This window comes from Ricinus communis, chromosome 5, assembly GCF_019578655.1.
Source record: "Ricinus communis isolate WT05 ecotype wild-type chromosome 5, ASM1957865v1, whole genome shotgun sequence".
In the NCBI taxonomy this organism is placed as follows: Eukaryota; Viridiplantae; Streptophyta; class Magnoliopsida; order Malpighiales; family Euphorbiaceae; genus Ricinus; species Ricinus communis.
Window position 1 is genome coordinate 31447827 of NC_063260.1, and position 22296 is coordinate 31470122.

Sequence of the window (22296 nt, forward strand, 5' to 3'; positions counted from 1 at the left end):
TTGTTTTTCATCTCTTTTTTTCCTGTTTTGGCTAGAACAAGTCCTTACCCTGACCAAAGAAAGCAGGAGCCATGGATGCTTAGCTGGTAGAGAAAAACTTGATAGGGACGCGGCAATGCTAATCCCCTTTCAGTTTTGGAAGGGCAAGATTCCCTCTAGTTGCTTTTAATCATTGCAAAGAGATGATGACCAAGATATATAATTGTAGAATATACAATTCTTAGCAGGAATCTCTGAAATAAACAAGAAACTGCTGAACAATTAAAAAAAAAAAAGATGTAATGAATAACAGTGATTGCTGTTGTGGTTAGAGTTAGATTACATAGTTGCAAATGCCAGACTGAAGAGTATATATCTAGATTCAAATTATATAAGTGAATCTTCTGCCAACCACTTATTAATAATTTAAGTAGGCAGCAGATTCAGAAAATTATTTTTTTTTAAGAGAGAATGATATGAGCAGAAAGGCTTGCGGAAATGAAACTCTGACCTGAAAAACAGTACATAAATAGCAGAAAGATGAATAATATTTACATGCTAATTGTAACTATATACATAAGATAAGTGTTCTAAAATCAAGGTGTTCAAGGTATTATCAATCTTCAAAGAGATGTCACAAAGATGGCCCAATCTGAAAGTAACAATTCCAGATAGGAATCAATAGAAATAAATAGTGACTGTTTAACCTGTCAAAGGGATAAAAAGACAGAAAGGAAGGATTTATCCCTCCTTACTTTACCCCTCAGCTGCCACCACTAAAATTGTTCCCAGAATTTCAATTCAATGTCAGTGGTGGTGGACACCTCTTCTTCTTGTGTTGACATTATCTCTCTGATTGTGACTCTTCTGTTCTGCTGAATCCTAGTGTGTGCTGTTGAAGAATAGCATACAAATTAATGGGACTTTCGCAGACAAATTATGCTTTTCATTTATCTTCCAGTGCATTAGTTTTTTTTTTTCCTGAGAAAATCAAAAAAATCATACGGTTTAATGTATTTATCACAAAATAATACGTATATTTAAAACTAAAAATACAGAAAATTAGGAGGATATTTCTTTCTTTTACTTGTCCTGCATCAACTGGTTTATCTTTTATGTCCTTTCATGACATGCAAAAACAAACTAACTTTGATCATCACTAGAAGTCAAAATGGAGAAGAGAGTGTGCTATACACGCACTATATATATATATATATATATATATATATATAAGATAAAGATTTTAACTTATCATAACAATCAAAGAACACAAAAAAATAAAAATGGACCCCATAATTTTCTCTCTCTCTGCAATATTTGATGGGAGGAGTAGCTTTCTCTTGCAAGTGCAGGAATCCCTATTTCATTGGATGGGGATGGGCCTAACAACCTTATACTTTCACTTCTCCACCACAATCCCCCTCCAAAATAGAATTTTAATTGGTATATGATTCTTTCTTTTTCTCTTTTTCTTAATTAAACTAAGTCCTAAAATATATATATATATTTTTTATAAATTTAATTTATTTTTTAAATTTTTATTTAAATGACCCAATTTGACTAATTGATTACAATTACAGTCAAATTAAAATTTCGATCAAAATTATATACTGACCTCTTTTTACATTACCAATATCGTTTTTCTCTTAAAATGAATACATAAAATCATGATGAAAGTGAGTAAAAAAATAATTTCACATTTCAATCTTTCATTATTTTTGTTGATTCATAATTTTTATTTATCATTTACTTGTTCATTTATAACTTGACTTTGGTAACTCGTGTGTAATTACTAAATATATATGGCAGTGAAGTGTAAGTTATTGATAATGATACATCATCCTATTTTGATCGAAATTTTAATTTAGTTATAATCGTAATTAATTAACTAAATCATGCCATCTAAGCAAAAATTAAAAAGATAGAACCAAATTTACAATTACATGTAAATGTTTGAATCATTAGGCTTTAAATTAATAATAATTAATCATATAAAAAATAGGAATGGATGAATTCTTTATAATCCACCCAAGTACAATCATTACCAAAGCTTTTGATTTAGTGGATCTAATTAGCAAAATAAAGAATAGCCATCCAAAGCCAAAGAGGGTACTTGCAGTTAAATATATATATATATATATATATATATATATATTCCTACACAAAGCATTGTACAATTAGCTAGCTAGTATCCATCTGGAACGCATGATTTCACATGAAATACACTAGTTGTGTTATAGGGTAATAGTGGTTGGATTTATGGCTTAAGCTATAGGCATAATAGCAGGTGAGATTCTGATTCTGGCAAAAAAAATTGAGACATATAGATCTTGTCTTTTTTTTTTTTTTTTAATGATTGTCTTTTGGTCTAAACCCTAATAAAATTAGTTAGTTTATGTTAAAAACTCAAGTTTCATGACGTATAACTTTAGCTTATGATTGTACTAGTATTTTGGGTTGTCATGTTTTTTGAGGTATATAAGGACACATGTGGTGGGTCATCCAATGTTTAGGGACTAGGAGGGCTACCTTCAATCTTGAAATGGTTTCTTCTTTTTCTTTTTTTCTTTTTCTTAAGAAAAAAATAAACTTTTAAAATGAATATTTTATCAATTAATGATCATGGGTTTCCAATGATATTGGATGGTTTTCCTTTGCATATCATGTGAAGAATATTTTAAAGCCGCCAATTGATACTTTTGTTATTATAGATCCAAGATTGGGGCTCCAAGGCTTAATTGGATGTCACATGTTGTTTGTTGGACTATATTTGCCATTTTTGTGTAACTTGAAAAGGCCTACACATACAACCATGTTTTGCTATATGTGCTAACCTAATTTAATAGTCTCATATTTTATAAAACTTTTAAAAAATTAATGTAAAAGAATAATTGGAAGATATGAAAGTATGAAAGGATAGGATATATGATCTTCAAGATTCATTGAATAACAACAAGACATTGGTTTGCCAAATCATTCATGCACTAACTTGCTTTTCTTCCATTTCACAACCATTTATACAAGTTGCATAAACCCACATATATATATATATAGGTGAACCTCTGAAGCTTCTTAAAGGTCTCAACCGAATCCTGCAAAGTAACCTACGACATTACATAATGGATGAAGAAAAAGGAACAAAGTCTAATTTGACCCTCCTTGTTCAAGAGTTTAATTTGGTCCTGCTATATTTTTTTGAATAATTTAGTATAAATTTTTATATTTTTATCATTTTAATCCTTTTTTATATATTTTTAAATAAAAAATTAAGAATAATATATATTTTTGAATTAATCTTTTTCTCTCTATTACATTAAACTTCAAATGTTTGTAAAAAAATTATCCAAAGCCTATATTAATTGATTCATTGTCCTCTAAAATAAATATAGAGTGTGTATTTGATTTGAAGATGATGAATCAATATTTATGTTTAAATTAAACTTTTTTTATTTTGGTTTATTTGAAAAGTGAATTATTTATTAGAAAAATATGTCGAGTGCTTTATACAGTCAATTGGGTCAGATTTGCTGAAAAAGGTAATAAAAGGGCCAAATTGAGGTTTTGCAATAAGTTGAGGAACCTTATTCCATATAAAGAAACGACATACAACTTTTGGCACCCAACATTATGACGTCCCTTGAATTTTTGTTGTTTTTGTTTTTCCAATTTTTACTGATGGGAAAACTGAAACTTGCTGGATAAATTAAAAGGGCTTAGTCAATAACATAGGATACTGATTGCAACTGTAGGTCCAATGCTGCTCAACTGGGAATTGGGTTAGGGTCCACACCTGACATACCCAACAAGTGGAACTGGGCCCAATACGAGTCCAGTCACTGCAAAGAACCAAAAATGGGTCCCGCACCCCCAATAGTGTAGGGAGGGGGTCCCCCAATAATACTATCCAAATCCCAAATAAAGGGCATTCTTGCTACCCTACAGCTACAACCCCTCCCAGTCCTTCCAAAATAGATACACTCTCACTTATTATTGAGTCAAGCAAGTACGGTAAATAAATAAGATTAAATTGTAACCACTGAACATATTAATGATTAACTGAATTATAAACTCAGTTTAGATTTTTAATTTTGAAAAATATATTTCCATTCAATTCGCCATGGTATATCACATTTTTATTTATTTCATTATCAGAAAAATAGAAGCCCAGGCCCATGAGATTAGTTTGAACGATTGGATGGAAGGTTAATGGGTGAGCACGGTTTGATTATAAAAATTTAATCAATCAACGGTTAATTGTTTAATTAGTTTTTCTACTGGATGGGTCAATATTAATTTAGTTTTTTTATATCGATTTTCATATGTAATGAAATATTTTTTATTATTATTATTTTTTATGTTATTTGTATGACATTAAATACTTGAATTATAAATTTATGATGAAATATAAATATTGCGTTGGTTATTTTGTCTTAATTCGATCAATCATCAGATTTCAAAGAAAAAAAAAAGAAGACAAAGTCCTCTATAGGACCCACACAAACAAAAAACATGCAGACCCCACCATTTTTCTTTTTCTCAATTCACAACCGTCCAATGTGCCCATCATCTCCTACAAACACACCAAAACTTACAATATTTCCTTTTTAAGATATTTCTTTTTTAAATAATTATCAGAAAAAATAAACTTTCACCCAGAGGTGACAAAGTGGATTATGAATTATTATTATTATTATTAAATCAACTATACTATAAAAACAGTTTACATCCTAAACCATCAATTATGCAATTCCAATGGTTAAATCTACGGTCACTTTCATTATTAGCCCTCCCAACACCCTAAACATTATAAATTATTGTTTTCTATTGATATTTTATCTATTTGGGTTTCTTATCATAGGTTATTGGTTGCCCACGTGGCATGATGGTGACATGGGCTAAACTGGACCCACCTGTGTCAGTAGCATACACGTGTTGGGCTATTGGAGGGTTTGTAGAATAAGAGGTATTTTTAAGAGTAACCCACGTGGAGGACGGGTCCCATATTGGATGCATTTGACATTGTCAAACAAGATAGGTTCTTAGAGCGGGGTCCATTTTAGAAGAAGAGAATGAAGTCTGACGTGGACTTTATGGAATTCCCTTGACTTGTTTGGATTATTAGATCAAAGATGTATTAATCTCTAAATAATCATGGGATTTTACTGCTCCAAATTGTGTCTGTTTCTATTTTTACAGCTCCACTCTTTGCTAGTAATACCTTCTGAGAGGCATGTGATACATTAAAAGGAAAACAGTCATTTGTACAGGAGCCGTACCGTGAGGCAGTAATAATCTATTCTCTTTTAATTAAAATTTTAAATTTAAATTTATAATTATGATAATATTTTATTATTTATAAAAAAAATTATTATCATTTTATTTAAATGAAAGAGCTAGTACATTAAAGATATCTATATTTTACGAGTCCATATAAATATAAAATTTTATATGTAATAGTAATAGATTTAGTCGGAAAGACTTCATATAAATCTATCTAGACCGTGTTAGTATTTAATTATTTTAAGAATATATAAATAATTAGAGTTTATATGTAAGATAATTTAAGAGATTCAATACCTGATTGACTAAAAAAAGAATCAATAGATTAATTAGGACAAAAAATTATAGCTTCGTATCCAAAATTGGGCGAGTCACTTTCTTATCTAATGTTGCAAAGCTCACTCACCTCAGACAAAAATGAGAACACACTCTTCTGTAACCAATTGGTAAGTAGAGAACACGCGCCACCATAAGCAAGTGAGAAGGCCATCAAATACTCCACTTTCTAGTATTTGTTGTTGTTGTTTTTATTTTAACAGTTTGGTGCCTATCTTGGCGTCACCATATATGCATTAAAAAAAATATAAGCCATTATTATGATAGCGAGGAAATGCAGACAAAATGAACCTCAAATTCACATGAAATGAGGGGAAAAGAGAAGAAAAAGAAAAAAAACTAGAAACCTTTCTCTTTATTCATTCAGTGAAGTAGCGAAGCCCTCCAATGCTTATATATACACGTCTTCACCTGCAAACCCACTCTATGTTAAGAGCCAAACTGATTATGGACTCATAACAACTATTTACTCTTTTTTTTTTTCTTTTTTCTTTTTTATATATATATATATACTTTTTTTTTAATTAAAAAACTTTTATACTAAAACTGTTTCTTGATTCTCTTTTATCAATTGGGTTTATTTTGGCTATATGGCCAAAGGGAGGAGGCTAACAGCCAGTCGCAGCGAGAGGCTACTAGGTAGCTATACATACAGTAATGGCCACGGGCATGACATGCTCGGCACGGACTCGTCTGAGCTGGGAGAAGAAGACGTTTGGTCGATGGTAGATGACGGGGACGATGATGGCGACCGGAATGACAATCAACTCATGAATAATTCACAGGGAGATTGGAGCCCACGCGCCGATTTTGAGAGTATGAGGAGCCGCCGCCGAATCCCACGTGGTGATGACCGCCACGTGGGTGGACTGTCTTTGGCTTTTGAAGATTCTTCTTCGGGGAAGACGGCGTCGTCGAGAATTGTGCATCAGTTCCGTGGGCATCATGACAGCGTGGCAGCACCACCAGCAGCAGCATCTCCTCGTCACATGGCCACATCAGCACCTGTGAACGTGCCTGATTGGAGCAAGATCTTGCGAGTTGACTCAGTTGAGTCACTGCATGATTTGGATGATGGGTTTGACGAGGGTGACTCGGAGATGGTTCCCCCACACGAGTACTTGGCGCGTGTGTATGCTAGGAGTAGAAAAATGGGTAATGCTTCCGTGTTCGAGGGCGTAGGAAGGACACTTAAAGGCCGCGACTTGAGGCGTGTGAGGGACGCCGTCTGGAACCAAACTGGTTTCGATGGATAATCTACATGCAAGCCCAGCTCTTTTTTCTCTCTCTCTCTCTCCCTTATTGCTCTTGAGATTGGTTATATAATATATATTTTTTTCCTTGGGCAATGATTCGGCCGAGTTTACTCGGATTTCGAAAACCGAGTCAATTCTGCAACGAGTGAGCTCAAGCATGATTCTTGCTTGACGAGGTGCCTATATTTCTTCTCTCAAGATTGGAATTCGGAATTCCTGTTCCATGTGCTATTCCATTAGATTTCTGGTAATCTAGCCTCCAAATTTAAACATAATTGTTTTTGTTCTTTAACAACATTTCATGTCAAGATTTTGGTATATTTTTTTTTTCTTCTTTGTAATCACTATCTTTAACATAAAATGATGTTGTAACTGGCTATAAATGTTCTCTATAATATGGAAAGAAATATAAGACTTTTATAGGGTACGAATGGGCTTTTCTTTTTTCAAAAAAAGAAAGTTTAGCAACTTTTTAGTGAGGGCTACTAAGAAGGTACTTAGGTTAGCAAGTACTAAATTATAACTGTCCTAAGAATGACTAATGTATTACTTATTACTGTAGATGTTAGGACAGTTTATTTCCGAGTTGGACATAAGTTGCTCCATGTGTAATACAAGGGAAATGCATGCAGGCTCACAACATGGCCGAAAGATCGAAATTCTCAGAAACATGAAGCCCATGAATTTATCTTTTTATTTTTTAAATAATAAAAAAAAAAAGGTTGAGCTAAGCAGCAAAAGGGATCTGATATGGGCATATTGTTTTTGATAAAAGATTGGTTAAAAATGAAAATTAAAGGACACATGGAATAAATAAAAATGGGAGAGAAAAGTGGGGGCCATATCACCTGGACTGAAGAAGAAGAAGAAGAAGAGGAAGAAGCCAAGGACAAGTAAGCTTTTTAATGGAAGGTGATAGATGGAGCCACAGTCAGAACAAGTTGACAAGGAGAAGAAAGGCATGAAACAATGTTAGAGTTGTCTATACATTGCGACTCACCTTTTTCAAGAAAGAGACTCTACTATTTGTTGGGCTCACAGCTCACAACTGTTTTCAGCCATTGGTTTTTGTTATTATTTATTTATTTAAATATATAAATAATATTATAAAGTATGGTGCTGTGTTATAAGTAGCAGTACAAGATTTTGGGATATTTAAAGGGTCCACTAAACATGATGAGGATGATCAAAATCTGAGATTCCATTTTCTTTTTTGATGATTCATGCAATTGACATGACTTCAAACAATAGATAGACAAAAACTCATCATCACCTCAAAGTACTTAAATGGTGCAACTGGAATTCCCATTTTGTTTTCATTTAAAAGAAAAGCAAAAAATATAATAATGCATTATTAAGCTTTACAATAACTAGCCCTTTTTACTAATTCTGATACTCCTGTGTCATTATTGATAAATTCGGGGCCTGAATATTCCTCAAGGAAAAAAGAAAAACCTTCTTGTGTGACAACATGAGGTTGCAATTTTTCTCTTGAAATTTTAGTACCTCTGTCAGCAGTGCTGTTAACATTTACAATTTATGACGACCTGACATTCATTTTATTTAAAAAATATATTTTAATAAAATGAACTGGTTCCCTTTTCTTTTCTTTTTCTGTCAGAAAAAGAAAATATATTAACCTGAACAATCAGCATAAAATCAAAGAAAGTAGCTCAGGTGGAGGGGTGGTTAATCACAAGAATCTAGCTAACCGCTTAGCAGCTTGATTTTTACATTTGGGGACAGCAGCAGCAGCAGCACTAACATCAGTCCAGCTAGAAAGTCTGTCTCTTGCCTGGCTAACATAAACATCAGTTTTAAGGAAAACCTGAGCAGCAAGATTGATGACAAAATTAATAGAAAAACAAAAATAGAAAATTGGAGATGTTAGCATCAGAGACAAGCTTCAGAGCGAGGCAGATGCCATAAGCTTCAGCCAACAGCTTGGATTTGGTGCAAGAAAGCCCATCAAAGATTTTTCCAATGTTTAGTCCTGAAACCACAGCAGTGTGGCTTTATCAGCAGTTAGGATTGCTTTTCATGGAAAAGAAAAGAACTGATTTCTGAAAATTGGAAAGAAAACAAAAAAGAAAAAAAAGTAGTAGAGCAGTAAACTGTTCAACCAGTAGGCCAGTACAAATGAGAGAACACCAGAAAAAACTCAACTTATTGCTAATCTCCTTAGGCCTCCATTTTGATCCAAATTATGTCAATGAGATAACATAGGCTTTTAAGGAAGACTACCCCCAATATGCAGCTGCTTTCTCAAGGCCTTAAAAATGAAGCCCATTTTAACCCATTTCATCTTTTTTTCTAGCCCTCTTGTGAATTTCCGATATTTTCGTCTACTTCTGGGTCATTGCTTAAATTTCACGTATCAGGAACTCATCCAAATTTATGAAATTCAGACCACATTCATATGAAGATACATTGCCTAAAGTAACAAGGTTCATGAACCTGTCCCCCTTTCCTACTTTTCATAATTTCTGCACCTAATTCAAGTCTAATGGAAATGAAATTAACTATCCGGGAGTATTTTCAAATCCTAAAAATTTTAAAAAATCTCGAATTCACAGTATATACCAATATCGATAAAAAGTTATCATTTTTGTCGCCATCACTATTAAGAAAAAAAGAAAATAGAAAAATTCGGAATCTAGAAAAGACCCAAAATCGGAGAAGCTAAGACCTGGAGCAATGCTTTCGTCGTATCACGAGAATCACAAGGATGTGCCTGGCAAACAGAAATTTATGATTTGCAGGCTCTGTCTTTATAGTCCACAAATGTGAATATAATGGTGGCAAGCAATTTCGTTTGCGTTACAGTATTTTTCTTTTAAATTTTTTTTTTTTTTTGACAAACTTCAAATTTGAATTATGCTTGGATTGGATCGAGAATACCTATAAAATAATTGGTAAAAGAATTTAATGCATTAATTAATTATATACTAAAACAAAATAATAAATTTGGTGATGGGGATTGATGGATATAGTTGATCAATAATATCAACAACTCTCAGATATGGGGTGGAATTTTTCAGTGTTTCAGAGTCACTATCCATATTAATCTAAAATTCTTATGAAAGAAACAAATTATGTGATTTATTAATGAATGTGAAACTATATATGCTCTTTTGATAAATAAAAAAATAATAAAAAAAAGAAAAAGAAAAAGAAAAGGGTGCAATTGTTCTCTCCCTGTGTTTTTTATTTTCAAATAATACATCCCCAAAGTGCTTTGCAGCAAAAGTGAAAAGACAAAAAAAAAAAAAAAAAAAAACCATTTTGTCAAAGATGAAATTAATTGGAATGTTGATTTCCCTGATGTTTGGTTTGGAATATCTCTTTTCTCTGGCCCCATGGAATAGAATTCCAGACTTTCTTTAATCTAATATTAATCATTATTTTTTGTTTATTCACTTGAAACTGAAAACCCAATAATCTCTATAAAAATGAAAATTATCATTAGATTTCTTTTTAAAACTCACAAATAACTACATATTTAATTCTGTCAAGTGAAAATACCGACCAGATATAATTTTACCTTTTAATTAGCTATATATATGATTAATATTTGAAAAAAATGCAAAAAGAAAACATATAATGTATATAAATGCAAAGATTAAGCCATGGATTTCTCAATTATGCAAGCATAGCCTTCCTTAGTTGACAGTAGACAAGTATTTGTAAGATTGCCATGTATCCCTTAAGGTTTAGACAATAATCTAGACAGCTAATCCTTTTCTAAATGCGCTTAAATTGTTAAAACATAAAAATACAGATAATTAAGGGAATACGTGTGAAGATATTAATGTTTAATAGCTTTACATGTAATTGCATTTAATTTTTGGTAATGGGAGTGAAGAATCTTCACTAGTCTTTTGAGTTTTTGTGTTTGAAAATGTTTTGTGTTCATACAGTTTTAGATTATAGAAACCAGATACGGCCTCCCTTTTCTACTAAAAATACATAAAAGTCATTTCCTTTCGTGTTGCAACGTTTATTAGTACTCTGGGTTGTTTATAGAATGTAGAAACATCTGATTCTAATCTATTTTGTCGTGTCAATTTATGTCTCTCTTGTTCAGTTCTGAAAAAGCTCGAAACTTTTGACTTGGGATTTTATCTGAATTCTCCAAACCACAATCTTTATCTGCCATTTGTGTACAAAAAGTTTCGATCTTTAATATTTGTTGCAATTCAATTCTTTCTTTTTTTCTTGAGTCCCATATCTTCCTTTTCGTGTCCAAAACTGAAAAGTCTCAGTCTTTTAACATCTGTTTTCAGTTCGCTACTTTATTTTCTTGAACCCCATATTTTGACCACGAAATGGGTTGCTGCGGGAGCAAGGAGAAGCCTTCAAAACCAAAGAATGATAATGGATACAGGCCAGCAAATACTGGCAATTCAAGGCCACAACAGCAGCAGCAGCAGCCTCAGTACCCGCAACAATGGGATTTGCAGCAGCAAAATCTCATCATTCCTCAAATTCAAGCACAAAAACCACAAGCAAAACCCTCGCAGCCACAACCATCAACCCCTCCTCCAGTAAAACCAGCACCAGCACCCATAATAAAGCCTGTTCAGAAGCCAGAAACTATACTTGGCAAACCCTTGGATGATATTAGGCAGTTCTATACTCTAGGTAAAGAATTAGGTAGAGGCCAATTTGGGATTACATATTTATGCACAGAGAATTCCACCGGCCATACATATGCCTGCAAATCCATTTTAAAGAGAAAACTAATTAGTAAGAGTGATAGAGAAGATATCAAGAAAGAGGTTCAGATTATGCAGCACTTGTCTGGGCAGCCTAACATTGTGGAGTTTAGAGGTGCTTATGAGGATAGACAGTCTGTGCATCTTGTGATGGAGCTTTGTGCTGGTGGAGAGCTTTTTGATCGGATTATTGCTAAGGGGCATTATTCTGAGAGGGATGCTGCTAGGATTTGTAAGGATATAGTGAATGTAGTGCATGCTTGCCATTTTATGGGAGTAATCCACCGTGATCTCAAGCCTGAGAATTTCTTGCTGGCTAGCAAGGATGAAGGAGCTACGCTTAAGGCCACTGATTTTGGACTGTCTGTATTCATTGAGGAAGGTCAATTTCTTAATTTTCTTTCTGTTTACATTAGGTAATACGACATATGCTACTTCTGTTGCTGAGATGGATTGATTTCTACCCGTGAGCTGTGATGTTGCATAGGGCTGTGCTTTGTTCAGTCTTTAGAATTGGTGCATTATTTACATAATTTTGATGTTATTAGATTATTGTTTTTGATTGGTTCAGAAAGGGCAAACAGTTCGCCTTGGTGTAAATTGGTGAATTATTTACTTTCTGGTCTAAGCTTTTGCATACTCTTGCTTTTCCTGTTAGTACTGTTTAGCTAGTTTGCAGGTCAGATATGCAAGTTGATTTATTTCCGGAAGGTATAATCGCTGCTCATTCTGTTTATTTTAACTGTGAAGTGGTCCTACTTCTCACATTGTAGGCTCAAGTATCCTTAATGAATCAGGTCTGCTTCTGGGGCTACACACCGTATCCTGGATGTTTGTCTATTCCTGTATACAGGAACTGATGAAGGATGATAATAACCAAGATCCTAAAGATTCTTCTATTCAATATTCTATTTGATGTGATTGGAATAAATTGGCTAATATTCAGTGCTTGTAGCAAACTGTTTATGCATGTACAACTTGCTCTGGACTTTATTTTGCTGTTTTGATGAGCAAGACATTATTATAGAAGGGAACACTGAGAAGTAAGAAGAATGTCTTGTATCATACAGTTATAAAGCAGGATGGAAAGAATTAGAGAAATATTAGGAGTTATTATGTATAAAATAATGATGGGAACTATTGTATAGATGCTGCTTCTCTTAATCTCTCTAAATTCATCATTTGAGTTTGCTTCTAGAAATCTTGTATTGTGTGTTAATGTAACCATAAATACAGATGTTGACTGAGCTTCTCCAAAATATGTTGCAGGGAAAACATACCGTGATAAAGTAGGTAGTGCTTACTATGTCGCTCCTGAAGTATTAAGCCGTAGTTATGGAAAGGAAATAGATGTTTGGAGTGCAGGAGTTATTTTATATATTCTACTTAGTGGAGTACCTCCATTTTGGGCTGGTAAAGACCATTTTATTTATTTGATTGTTTTGCTAAAAAGGTGACTATATATATATACATATACATATTCTACATCTAAATGGCTGCATAGGTTCCTGAGATAAATTTAATTTGCATTGCAGAAACTGAAAATGGAATTTTTGATGCAATTCTTCAAGGAGATATTGATTTTGAAAGTAAACCTTGGCCGTCAATATCTGACAGTGCCAAGGATCTGATCAGGAGGATGCTTACCCAGGACCCAAAAAAGCGAATCACTTCTGCACAAGTTCTTGGTATAAAACTACCTATAATTTCCTTCTGAACTTGGTTGAAAGTCGCTCCTGATACTTGGACAGATCTTTTTTTATTCATTTGTTTATCTAGTTATGGAATTCTATGTAACTTGTTGGATCATCTCCTTGTGTATAGTTGCTTTAATGGATTTCTTAACATATGCTGCATTCACATAAATTTAGTGTCAATAGCTGTTGGTTCCTTTTATCTGGCAGGACGATTGGGGTGTTTTTCACTTTATTAGTTGCTATTCATCAATCAATACTTACACTGTTGACTTCTCTGCTATTGCATTAGGATTTTTGTTAGGTTTACATGCTTCTGGCTGATATTTGTTACTTTATATATTTAGACCATCCATGGATTAAAGATGGAGGTGCAGCATCAGACAAGCCAATTGATAGTGCTGTTCTTTCTAGAATGAAGCAATTCAGGGCAATGAATAAGCTCAAGAAGCTTGCGTTAAAGGTAAAACTTTTAAATCAGCTTGTTTCCTTGCTTATTCCTTCAGGTTTTTCTATTTTATTTTACATGTAAGAGATTTAAAAAACCATTCCCACAAGTAAAGCACTGCTCTTTGGAAGTCTCTAGATTATTTTTGAATTGACTTTGTGTAGATGGCATTTCTTTCCATATTCTTTATCTTATATTTGTGTCCTTTGAAATTCCCTAGGTTATTGCTGAAAGTCTCTCTGAAGAAGAAATAAAAGGTCTTAAAGTGATGTTTAGAAACATGGACACTGACAAGAGTGGCACTATCACCTATGAAGAACTGAAGACAGGCTTGGCTCGACTTGGGTCAAGACTTTCTGAAACCGAAGTTAAACAACTCATGGAAGCTGTAAGTATTAGTGGGTCCTGACAGATCCTCATTCAACTTGCATCTCATAGTTAACTGATAGCCTTATTATCCATGTAATGTATTCAGGCTGATGTGGATGGGAATGGAACAATAGACTACATCGAATTTATCTCTGCTACAATGCATAGATATAGACTGGAAAGAGATGAGCATCTATACAAAGCATTTCAGCATTTTGATAAAGATAGTAGCGGGTGAGCTTTCAGTTTTCCAATGTTCATAGTAGCCACCTCCGCTGGTATTTCTGGACTTAATAGTATTTGGTTGCTAATGCTTTATGAAATTTTTTAACTGATAAATGAGATAGTATATTTCTAAAATTCCCATCTTATTATGTCCTTAAATGCGAATAGTAACATTAGTAGAAATGCCTGAAGAAATATTTATTTTTTAAATGAAAATTGACAGTAGAGATCAGAAGTGCACTAAAGCATCCCAACTCCTTTGGATACCCTTTTAGCACTCGCATCACATCTCTATTGCTGCAATATTTTTAACTTGAATTCCTTAGAAGCTTGTGTTTAACAGCCTTTTGCATTTTCTTGGAGTTGAATCAATTCAAGAAAGTCCATCTTTTTAATGTTCATTACAGGTATATAACAAGAGATGAACTAGAGTCTGCCATGAAGGAGTATGGTATGGGAGATGAAGCTACTATTAAGGAAATAATATCTGAGGTGGACACAGATAATGTAAGGAACAAGTTATTTGAACTTTTTAAACTCTTTTATAGTGTCGCTTTCTGTACCAATAATACATTTCGAACGGATAGGATGGGAGAATCAACTATGAAGAGTTCTGTGCTATGATGAGAAGTGGAATACAACAAGCAGAAAAGCTGTTTTAGTCAATATGAACAGGAGCTGAGGTATTGTTGAATGTGTAGGATCTGAGCAAGCTATTATAACAAAGCTGCTGCCTTGAATTTGCAAGGGGCAGTTTAAGCAGGAGGTTTAGATTTTTTAGACTTGCGTTTTTACTGTTTGTGCATATCTATCTTCTTGTCTCTTCTACTTTGAAGCTTTCCTTTTTAACCTGATTCTTTGCTATGAGTTCTAATCAAATAATATTATCAGTTACGTCTGTGATATATGATGAATGGTTTTGACTGGTAATTCCGCATGCTACTATATTTCTTTAGTTTATCAAGCTCTGGTTAGGAGTTTGGACTCGCAACCTCACAGCTCTAGAGACGACGATTAAAGTACACCACAAAGCTAAAGTTGATCTCCTCGTGGCTTACTGGATTTTCTTTTTGTGCTATTTCTTACATCTAGATATTGTTTGCAGAATTTTCTCTCAACTGTATGAGCAGACTGTCAAATTTCTTTTCTTGACCAACGAAACTCTCATTTGAACTATGTAAAAAAGGTTTGCTTGGCGCCTTGTGATATTGGAATTTAGAAGCCAAACTATATTTAAACAAGGATTGGATATTGAATTTGCTCTTTCAAACTCTATAGCCACCTTAAAGGTCCATATATAATCAATTTGTTCCATTTAGATCTAGCCCTACTCTTAATGTAAATCCAATTAGAAAAAAAGAAAATAAAAGACGTTGTGTACTCATTACAAACTGCTTTACCATACAGTACTTTTTTTCTGGGGAACCCTAAAGATGATTAAATTAATGCTGTTACTTAACTAGGCAGCCTTCAATTCATGTGTTAAAAAGACTAATTTGCCCCTTCAATTTTGATTGATCTATGATACTTGGGAGGATTAGCTTGTTAATCTTTGGACTAATAAATTTTATAACTGCCCATAATTTAAAATTAGAAAGATTGGTATCCAAGGTTTTAGCTTCATATTCTCCTGACACAAATTGCAATACAGACAACCATTTGGGTCACCTTTCCACGTGAGGTTGGTTCTGTGTATAATAATATTACATGCACGTGTGCACACAATTTCTTTATGCCTTGGAAAAGGTTCATGGACTCGCTAGTCAAGACACAGACAGCAAAAATCTCCATTAATTTATCTCTTCATTTTTCAGTGATCATACTAATGAGAACTCATGGGTCAGTTGCATTTTATGCTTTTGATAATTGGAGCACATCTCTCAATCATTTACAGGCTTTTTTGTTGCCAAAATTTCAGTTGATTGTAAGAGAAATTTATCTTTAACAGGGTCATTAGTGTCATTCAACAATGGTTGTGCCCTTTGAATTGAAGAATGATTTCTGATTGATTTTGCTTTCTGATATCATGAGCAGGATCACAGCTGGGCAAGGAAGCTAGTATATGCCAGTGATAAAGAATTGGGTAAAGCCAAATAGTACAAAGCAAGGAACAGACACAAAATTCGATTTCAAGACACTAACGCAGACAATGGCTCCATGTTAGATATACAGATATATTTATTTCTTTTAGTTGATTATGTATTGTGCAATTAGTAAATACCTTCTTACTGGGACGACAAGAACAATGACTCTTAATGTTAGAAGAAAACTGTACTGTCATAATTCTCTTTCTACTACAATGATGACATTGAAAAGATTACTATCGATCAATTGTAATTGAGAATTATTCAAGTATAAAATAGCATATCACAAAATAAGTCTTATTATATCATAATTACAGTGAAAAGTTGGATGTTAAACAAATAAAACGAATAAGGGTAAAATGCATATATATATATATACATACATATATAAACACAAATATATCCTCCCACTAAATTTTGTTTGTCTCATTTGGAAGCAAGTAATGTGATTGTATAAATATAGCAAAAGCAAAATTAATAAATCCGGCCGAACATCCAGTTGTACTGATATATTTTTAACTATCAAATAATATAAGCATTAAGCAATGCCTCGGATGCTCCTGAAGCTTGCTTAAAAATGGGGGTATGGTCACACCATTTATATAACAAGCCACTTCTTATTGTTTTTATATCATCAAACACAAAACACAAAGTTTCCAATTAAATTACTACTAAGATATGGTTTTAAGATAAAATATACAAGATAGAGCAAGATGCATCTGATCAGTACACTACTACACTAAAGCTCCTTGATTTATGAAAATCAATTACCCATTTTTCAAGAGTACGTAATTACATTAATTCCTCATTAAAGTTTTGGTAATGTTAATGGTTTTGCTTTTGCTTTTGCTTTGTTAGATCAAAGCAAAGAACTATTAGCAGCAAATATAACTATTAAAGGTGACTGTATGCACGTGGGATTGCATGCCTCACTCCTCGCCCTTCTCTTTTGCTTTTACAAAACTGAAACTGAAATTGAAAACCCAAAAAGACTCTCCCTTTTAATTCTCTTCTTGGTGGTGTCTCATGAACTATTTCTCTTGTTTTCATTCTTTTATTCTTTTATGTAATTTGCTTCAACGTATGAATGCGTTCAATCAGTATCTCTAGCTTTTAACATATTTAGGCTCTTTCCACATTGATAAACAATTCAACATATAGTTTTGATTTCAAAGGTTCATTCTTTTTTAATAATTTCGATCAGTGGGTATCTGCCATTTTCTTTATTTGATTATTGGTTCTAGTCTATTTGAAGTTTAGGACTTCTGCTGTACTAATCAATGGTGGAGCTCCAACCTTGTGCTAGTTTGGTCAATGCTTCTGCATTGTGTGCTATAGAGCATGAGGTGAAAGGAGAAGGTACTGTCATTAATGCCATTGCAGAGATGTCAGCAGAGTTGCAGAGGGAAAGAGAGAAAAATGCACAACTTATGCAGAGGATATCAGTTCTTGAGGCTCAAATACAAGGAAGAGATAAGGAAACATTTGTTGCTAATGGTCAAGTATGATCCTGCCCATTTCGTATTTGTGCTTTTCCCTCAGCTTCTTGACTTCCTTTTTGAATTTTATGTGTTATTGGTGCTTCGTCTCTACTTATTTTGATACCATTCAATGTCAAAAGTTATTATTGTTGATGGATATGTTGATTTCACCATGAACCTTTGATCATTTCATTTCCGGGTATATTCTGGTATCACCTCCTGATTATGCTATTCTTTTTTAGTGCAGGATGATACCTTAGAACTTCTGCAAGCATTTTGTTTTGCACGTTCAAAGTGTATAATCTTTTGGAACTATGCATATTAGTCTTTCAGATTAAAGATTACTTGGCCTTCAGTAAAACCTTTGAACTTATAAAACATGTCCACCAGCTGACGCTTTCAATTATTTAATGACTTTCTGACCTTGTTGATCTGTTCCATATATTGTTTTGTTTACGTGTCAGTTCATATACCTATCTCGTAAATTGGCAAAAATGGGAGCTTGAACTAAACTATTGTAATGATAATGAGATTTAAAACATACCACTTGTAGTTGTACTTATCATTCCTTGCTTGACCAATTCCAGGATAGTTGTGTCAATGCAACAGAAAGAAGCCTCAAGAAGTTTAAAAGACAAAAAGTAGGCACATTTCAGAACGCAAATGAAGAGAGAAATATTTCCAACGGTGAATTTACATCTCAGATAAATCTTGGTACTCAATGCAATCCACCAAAAGATGCTAACGTGGAAGACCGATTAGTTAATTGGATGAGCATGGATGAGACTCAGTTTTCGCATATTGATAAGTTGAAAGATGATGATTTAGCTGCGGATTGTGATGATACAGATGATAGTGATGAAGAAGAAGACGGTGAAGAAGTTGATGCGCACCTTGACCACAAAAATGGAGAAACTTATGAGACTGTTGATCAAATAGACATCCATCAGCATCAAAAAGGTGTTGATGAGGGAACACATACAGCAAGCCTTGGGAATGTCTTTGTTCGACAGGATGTGCCAGCGTTCCCATGTATAAACCAAGCAACAAGTGCAGATAGGGAGGCTTACTGCATCCTGTCTGATAATGAACAAGCTCGTATTAAGAGGGATTTACAGAAACAAGACAATAAAGAAACTGAGAACATTGGATATCAAAAGACACCAGCTGATCATCCTGTTTTTAAGGAGGAGGCTTGTCAGACAGGGCCTGTAAACATATCATCTACCAGAAAGCCTCCGAAGGTGGCTTTCTGTCCAAAGGAAGTAAAAAGGATATTAGAGTCTGAAGCCCTTTTAGTGAAAAACGCCCAGTCTCACACCATAAGAAAGATTATAGTTTTTGCATCTCTTGGTATACGGCATGGCTGTGAAGATATGCATGAATTAGACTTCAATCATTTCACCATTTTGAAGAAAGGGGAACCATATGTGTCTCCGAAAGATCCTGGGGTGAGCAAATTTACTTTTACACCCGTCTTTAGTTTTCCTTCTCATACATACATAACAGTATGTATAATGCCATATATACTAGAGCTGGTGTCGCTGTGCTTATCTTGGTTCTGTCCTTTGTCCAAACAAATTTATTGATTTGCTGATGAATCAAACTTCTGCTTTATGGTAAACAAATAAATCTATGATCAACAGGAACATGTACTCTATGAGAATCCAGGCGTCCGGAGGAAAATATTCTTTCCAAATCGGCAGAACCCAATATTATGTCCTGTTCAAATACTTGAAGAAGAGAAGGATATGCGTCCATCTGATCCTAGCTGTCCATCATGCTTATTTTTGTGCATCAAGTATGGTGGAAGAACGAGAAATCTTCCCCAAAATGAGTAAGTACAGCTACAGTGCTTTCTTAAGTTCAGTTGAGAATATTATATCCGGAAACGACATTTATACTAAAAATGTTATATTGATTGCATCAATAGAGTCATTTTGTTTTGATAAAGCAAGTTTTTCGAGCATAGAAAGAGAAAAACAGAGAAGGGGACCTAGACCTGCAACAACCCAAGATATGCTTTTTATAGACCATACAAACTTTCCATCCCTGTCTTTAATAGTTCTATGTTGGCTTCTGCATGTTGAATGCTGATCTAAATGAAGCTTAAGATGAAATCATGACCTTTCAAGTGTTATTGTTTGTTCCTTAATTGTCAAAACCATGAAATCTGAAATGTACAAAATATTTATGCGATCAATTTTTCCAGATATGTCAGGCAGCGAATGGGAAGAAACAAGCTAAAATCTTTTGGCCCAGTTATGTGCCGAAGGGCAATGCTAGTCCACATCCGCAATGGAAGCTTCTTCTTTAAGGCCTTGGGAATCACACTTCTGTTTATGGCTGGTTTTCCTGATGACTGGGTTCAAAGGGAAACCAAATACCGGAACTTGGATTTGCTACAAAAGTATTACAGGTAGATGAAACTAAAAGATTTAAGGACAATTAGACTTAAATAATGCAGGAATAGAGTAGGAAAAGGTTTTGTTAAACCGACAGGAAGTGAGAAAAAGCTTTCTCTGTTGGGAATATTTGAAAAGTAATCTTTCTATTTCTTATTTTTCTCTTGGTTTTTACTCGTGCTGCTATACTCACAAATTTTTACCACTGCAGGACAGATGAAGATGCTGAAGGGGAGAAATTATTTCTTTCCCATCCAGTGCCTTGTGATACGGTAAGGCCACAACTTTAGTATTCTTTCATCCATTGCCTTCCAACTGGACTTTGGCTGTCAAATAGTTATCTGGGTTAATAACAAATCAATTTGATTCTGCACACACTAAATACAACTAAATCATTATAACAGATGATAGTATAAAAAGCATTAACAATACTTCGCATGCTGATGCATAATGTATCAGGAAGCTGTTCTGTGCCGTCTGTCTCATTTAAGCACTGAACAATAACTTGTTTTGCTATTTTCTTGCTTTTTCAGCAGGCCAGTCCAGGATTAACTGGGAAGACAGTTTCAGCAAGATCCAAGGGCAAGAAACAAGCAAACTTCATAAGTAAGCCTAACAATCTGCCAAGATCCTCAGTTCATCAGTCTTTACCATCAAGCCCATCTCCTCCTGCACAGTTTGGACTTATGGGCTACACATCAATTCAAACTCAGGCAACGGCATCATTCCAGTCCATACCACCTCAAACTCCACAGAATATCCTACAAGTACCTAACCGAGTAATTAACAGTTCTACTACCAATGTCTCTTACAATAATCCAACCCCATACCATATGTTCCCACCACAACCAGCAAATGCTTTCATGCCTATGGTATATTGGTCTGCGCCGAATGCATTTCCTCCTAACCCTTATGCCTCTACATATGGTTACCAAGCTTTTTCGCCCAGTGCAAACTACACCTCCACATACCCTCACCTTTATTACATTCATCCTCCCTGCAGCTCTTTGATTCCCAAAATGACAGAAAGGAATTGGCAGAATGACGCTGTCTCGGAAGAAGCTGATAGCGACTCTGATGGTAGTTCTAGCAGAACAGAGCCAAAAGAGGCATTACCAAGCTACAAATGATGTAGCGACAGCAATGTCTTAAATGTATATTATCGCCCCTGGAAAAATAATCCTAGCTGAGATAGGTCTCACCTACTTCCAAATTTTAAAGTTCTGTGCAACGTTCAGTCAGTTTATGCAGTGAAAAATATGGTTCCTGAGGCATGTTATTCTTTGGCCATTGCATTTCTGAGCCATACACACAAAATGAATCTGCATCTTATGAAAGTTAGATAATCATGTTTTGTTCAAGTCATTTACTTTGTTATTAACAAAAATAAACAAATCTAATTCCTTTTGCAAGGTGTTGCAATTTGGGATTTATAATTAAACCCGAGTGGATACTTGGTCCGCGTACACAAGGTATATGCTGCCCTGATATCTTCCAGAATTTGCAGACTCTTTGTCCTGGAGGAAATTTTGCAGTAACAGAGCTGCTGCCAAATTTACAATCTTGGGTGGTATTGTGGATATTAGATGCAATTTGGAGAGTTTAGTAACAAAACAAGTTTCAGACTCATCATATCTTGAGCAATTTAGTACCCCCAAAACTCTGCAAATGGATAGATTCTTGATAAAGCTCGACCAGTTAGTGCCTCTTAGCTTTAACATAACAACTACACAAGACCACATAAAATAACAAAGAGAAAATAAAGTAGTGGACATCATTTCTATACTTCAGCATCTTCATGAGGCCCACAGCTCTTAGGTATTCTCCCTGTCTCTGTCTCACCCAACTTCATTATTTATCACTCTGACCTACCAAAACTGTATAAAATTTAGAGCATAGACCTTCATGAATATGATTTTTCATAGTTGGACCTCAGGGAATCTTATATATTTATATACTTTCCCTTTCTTGCACCTTTCTCTATTGTCTTTCCGCAATTTCTGCGAGCACAGCAGCCGTGA

The 22296-nt window shown here is 34.3% G+C and overlaps 3 protein-coding genes and 1 long non-coding RNA gene across 4 annotated transcripts; 3 read left to right on the plus strand and 1 right to left on the minus strand.

Annotated features, from left to right (window-relative positions):
- The first annotated feature begins 6013 nt into the window (after positions 1-6013).
- LOC8284203 lies at positions 6014-7143 on the plus strand. Its single transcript, XM_025157209.2, has one exon. The coding sequence runs from the start codon at positions 6186-6188 to the stop codon at positions 6849-6851; it is 666 nt and encodes a 221-aa protein (XP_025012977.1). The 5' UTR covers positions 6014-6185; the 3' UTR covers positions 6852-7143.
- Positions 7144-10596: 3453 nt separating this feature from the next.
- LOC8284201 (calcium-dependent protein kinase 21) lies at positions 10597-15210 on the plus strand. Its single transcript, XM_002518438.4, has 8 exons — positions 10597-11951; positions 12839-12982; positions 13105-13257; positions 13611-13726; positions 13932-14099; positions 14187-14314; positions 14713-14812; positions 14893-15210. The coding sequence occupies exons 1-8, from the start codon at positions 11180-11182 to the stop codon at positions 14965-14967; spliced, it is 1656 nt and encodes a 551-aa protein (XP_002518484.1). The 5' UTR covers positions 10597-11179; the 3' UTR covers positions 14968-15210.
- Positions 15211-17391: 2181 nt separating this feature from the next.
- Positions 17392-21549, plus strand: LOC8284200. The gene is made up of 6 exons (XM_002518437.4): positions 17392-17891; positions 18458-19321; positions 19517-19707; positions 20083-20289; positions 20487-20547; positions 20809-21549. Exons 1-6 carry the CDS (start codon positions 17670-17672, stop codon positions 21403-21405), a joined length of 2142 nt encoding a protein of 713 aa, XP_002518483.1. The 5' UTR covers positions 17392-17669; the 3' UTR covers positions 21406-21549.
- LOC125370065 lies at positions 19753-20846 on the minus strand. Its single transcript, XR_007215745.1, has 2 exons — positions 20708-20846; positions 19753-20601 (listed from the first exon to the last, which is right to left on the minus strand). It is a non-coding gene; the product is annotated as an uncharacterized LOC125370065 (long non-coding RNA).
- Positions 21550-22296: the final 747 nt, after the last annotated feature.

Excerpts from the sequence above, each read along its gene's own strand:
- LOC8284201 (XM_002518438.4), top strand. The coding sequence starts at position 11,180 with ATGGGTTGCTGCGGGAGCAAGGAGAAGCCTTCAAAACCAAAGAATGAT. Across the intron at positions 13,258-13,610 it reads CACTTCTGCACAAGTTCTTG|ACCATCCATGGATTAAAGAT; the intron begins GTATAAAACTAC and ends TTATATATTTAG. Across the intron at positions 14,315-14,712 it reads TTTGATAAAGATAGTAGCGG|GTATATAACAAGAGATGAAC; the intron begins GTGAGCTTTCAG and ends TGTTCATTACAG.
- LOC8284203 (XM_025157209.2), top strand. The coding sequence starts at position 6,186 with ATGGCCAAAGGGAGGAGGCTAACAGCCAGTCGCAGCGAGAGGCTACTA.
- LOC8284200 (XM_002518437.4), top strand. The coding sequence starts at position 17,670 with ATGGTGGAGCTCCAACCTTGTGCTAGTTTGGTCAATGCTTCTGCATTG. Across the intron at positions 19,322-19,516 it reads TGTCTCCGAAAGATCCTGGG|GAACATGTACTCTATGAGAA; the intron begins GTGAGCAAATTT and ends TATGATCAACAG. Across the intron at positions 20,548-20,808 it reads ATCCAGTGCCTTGTGATACG|CAGGCCAGTCCAGGATTAAC; the intron begins GTAAGGCCACAA and ends TTGCTTTTTCAG.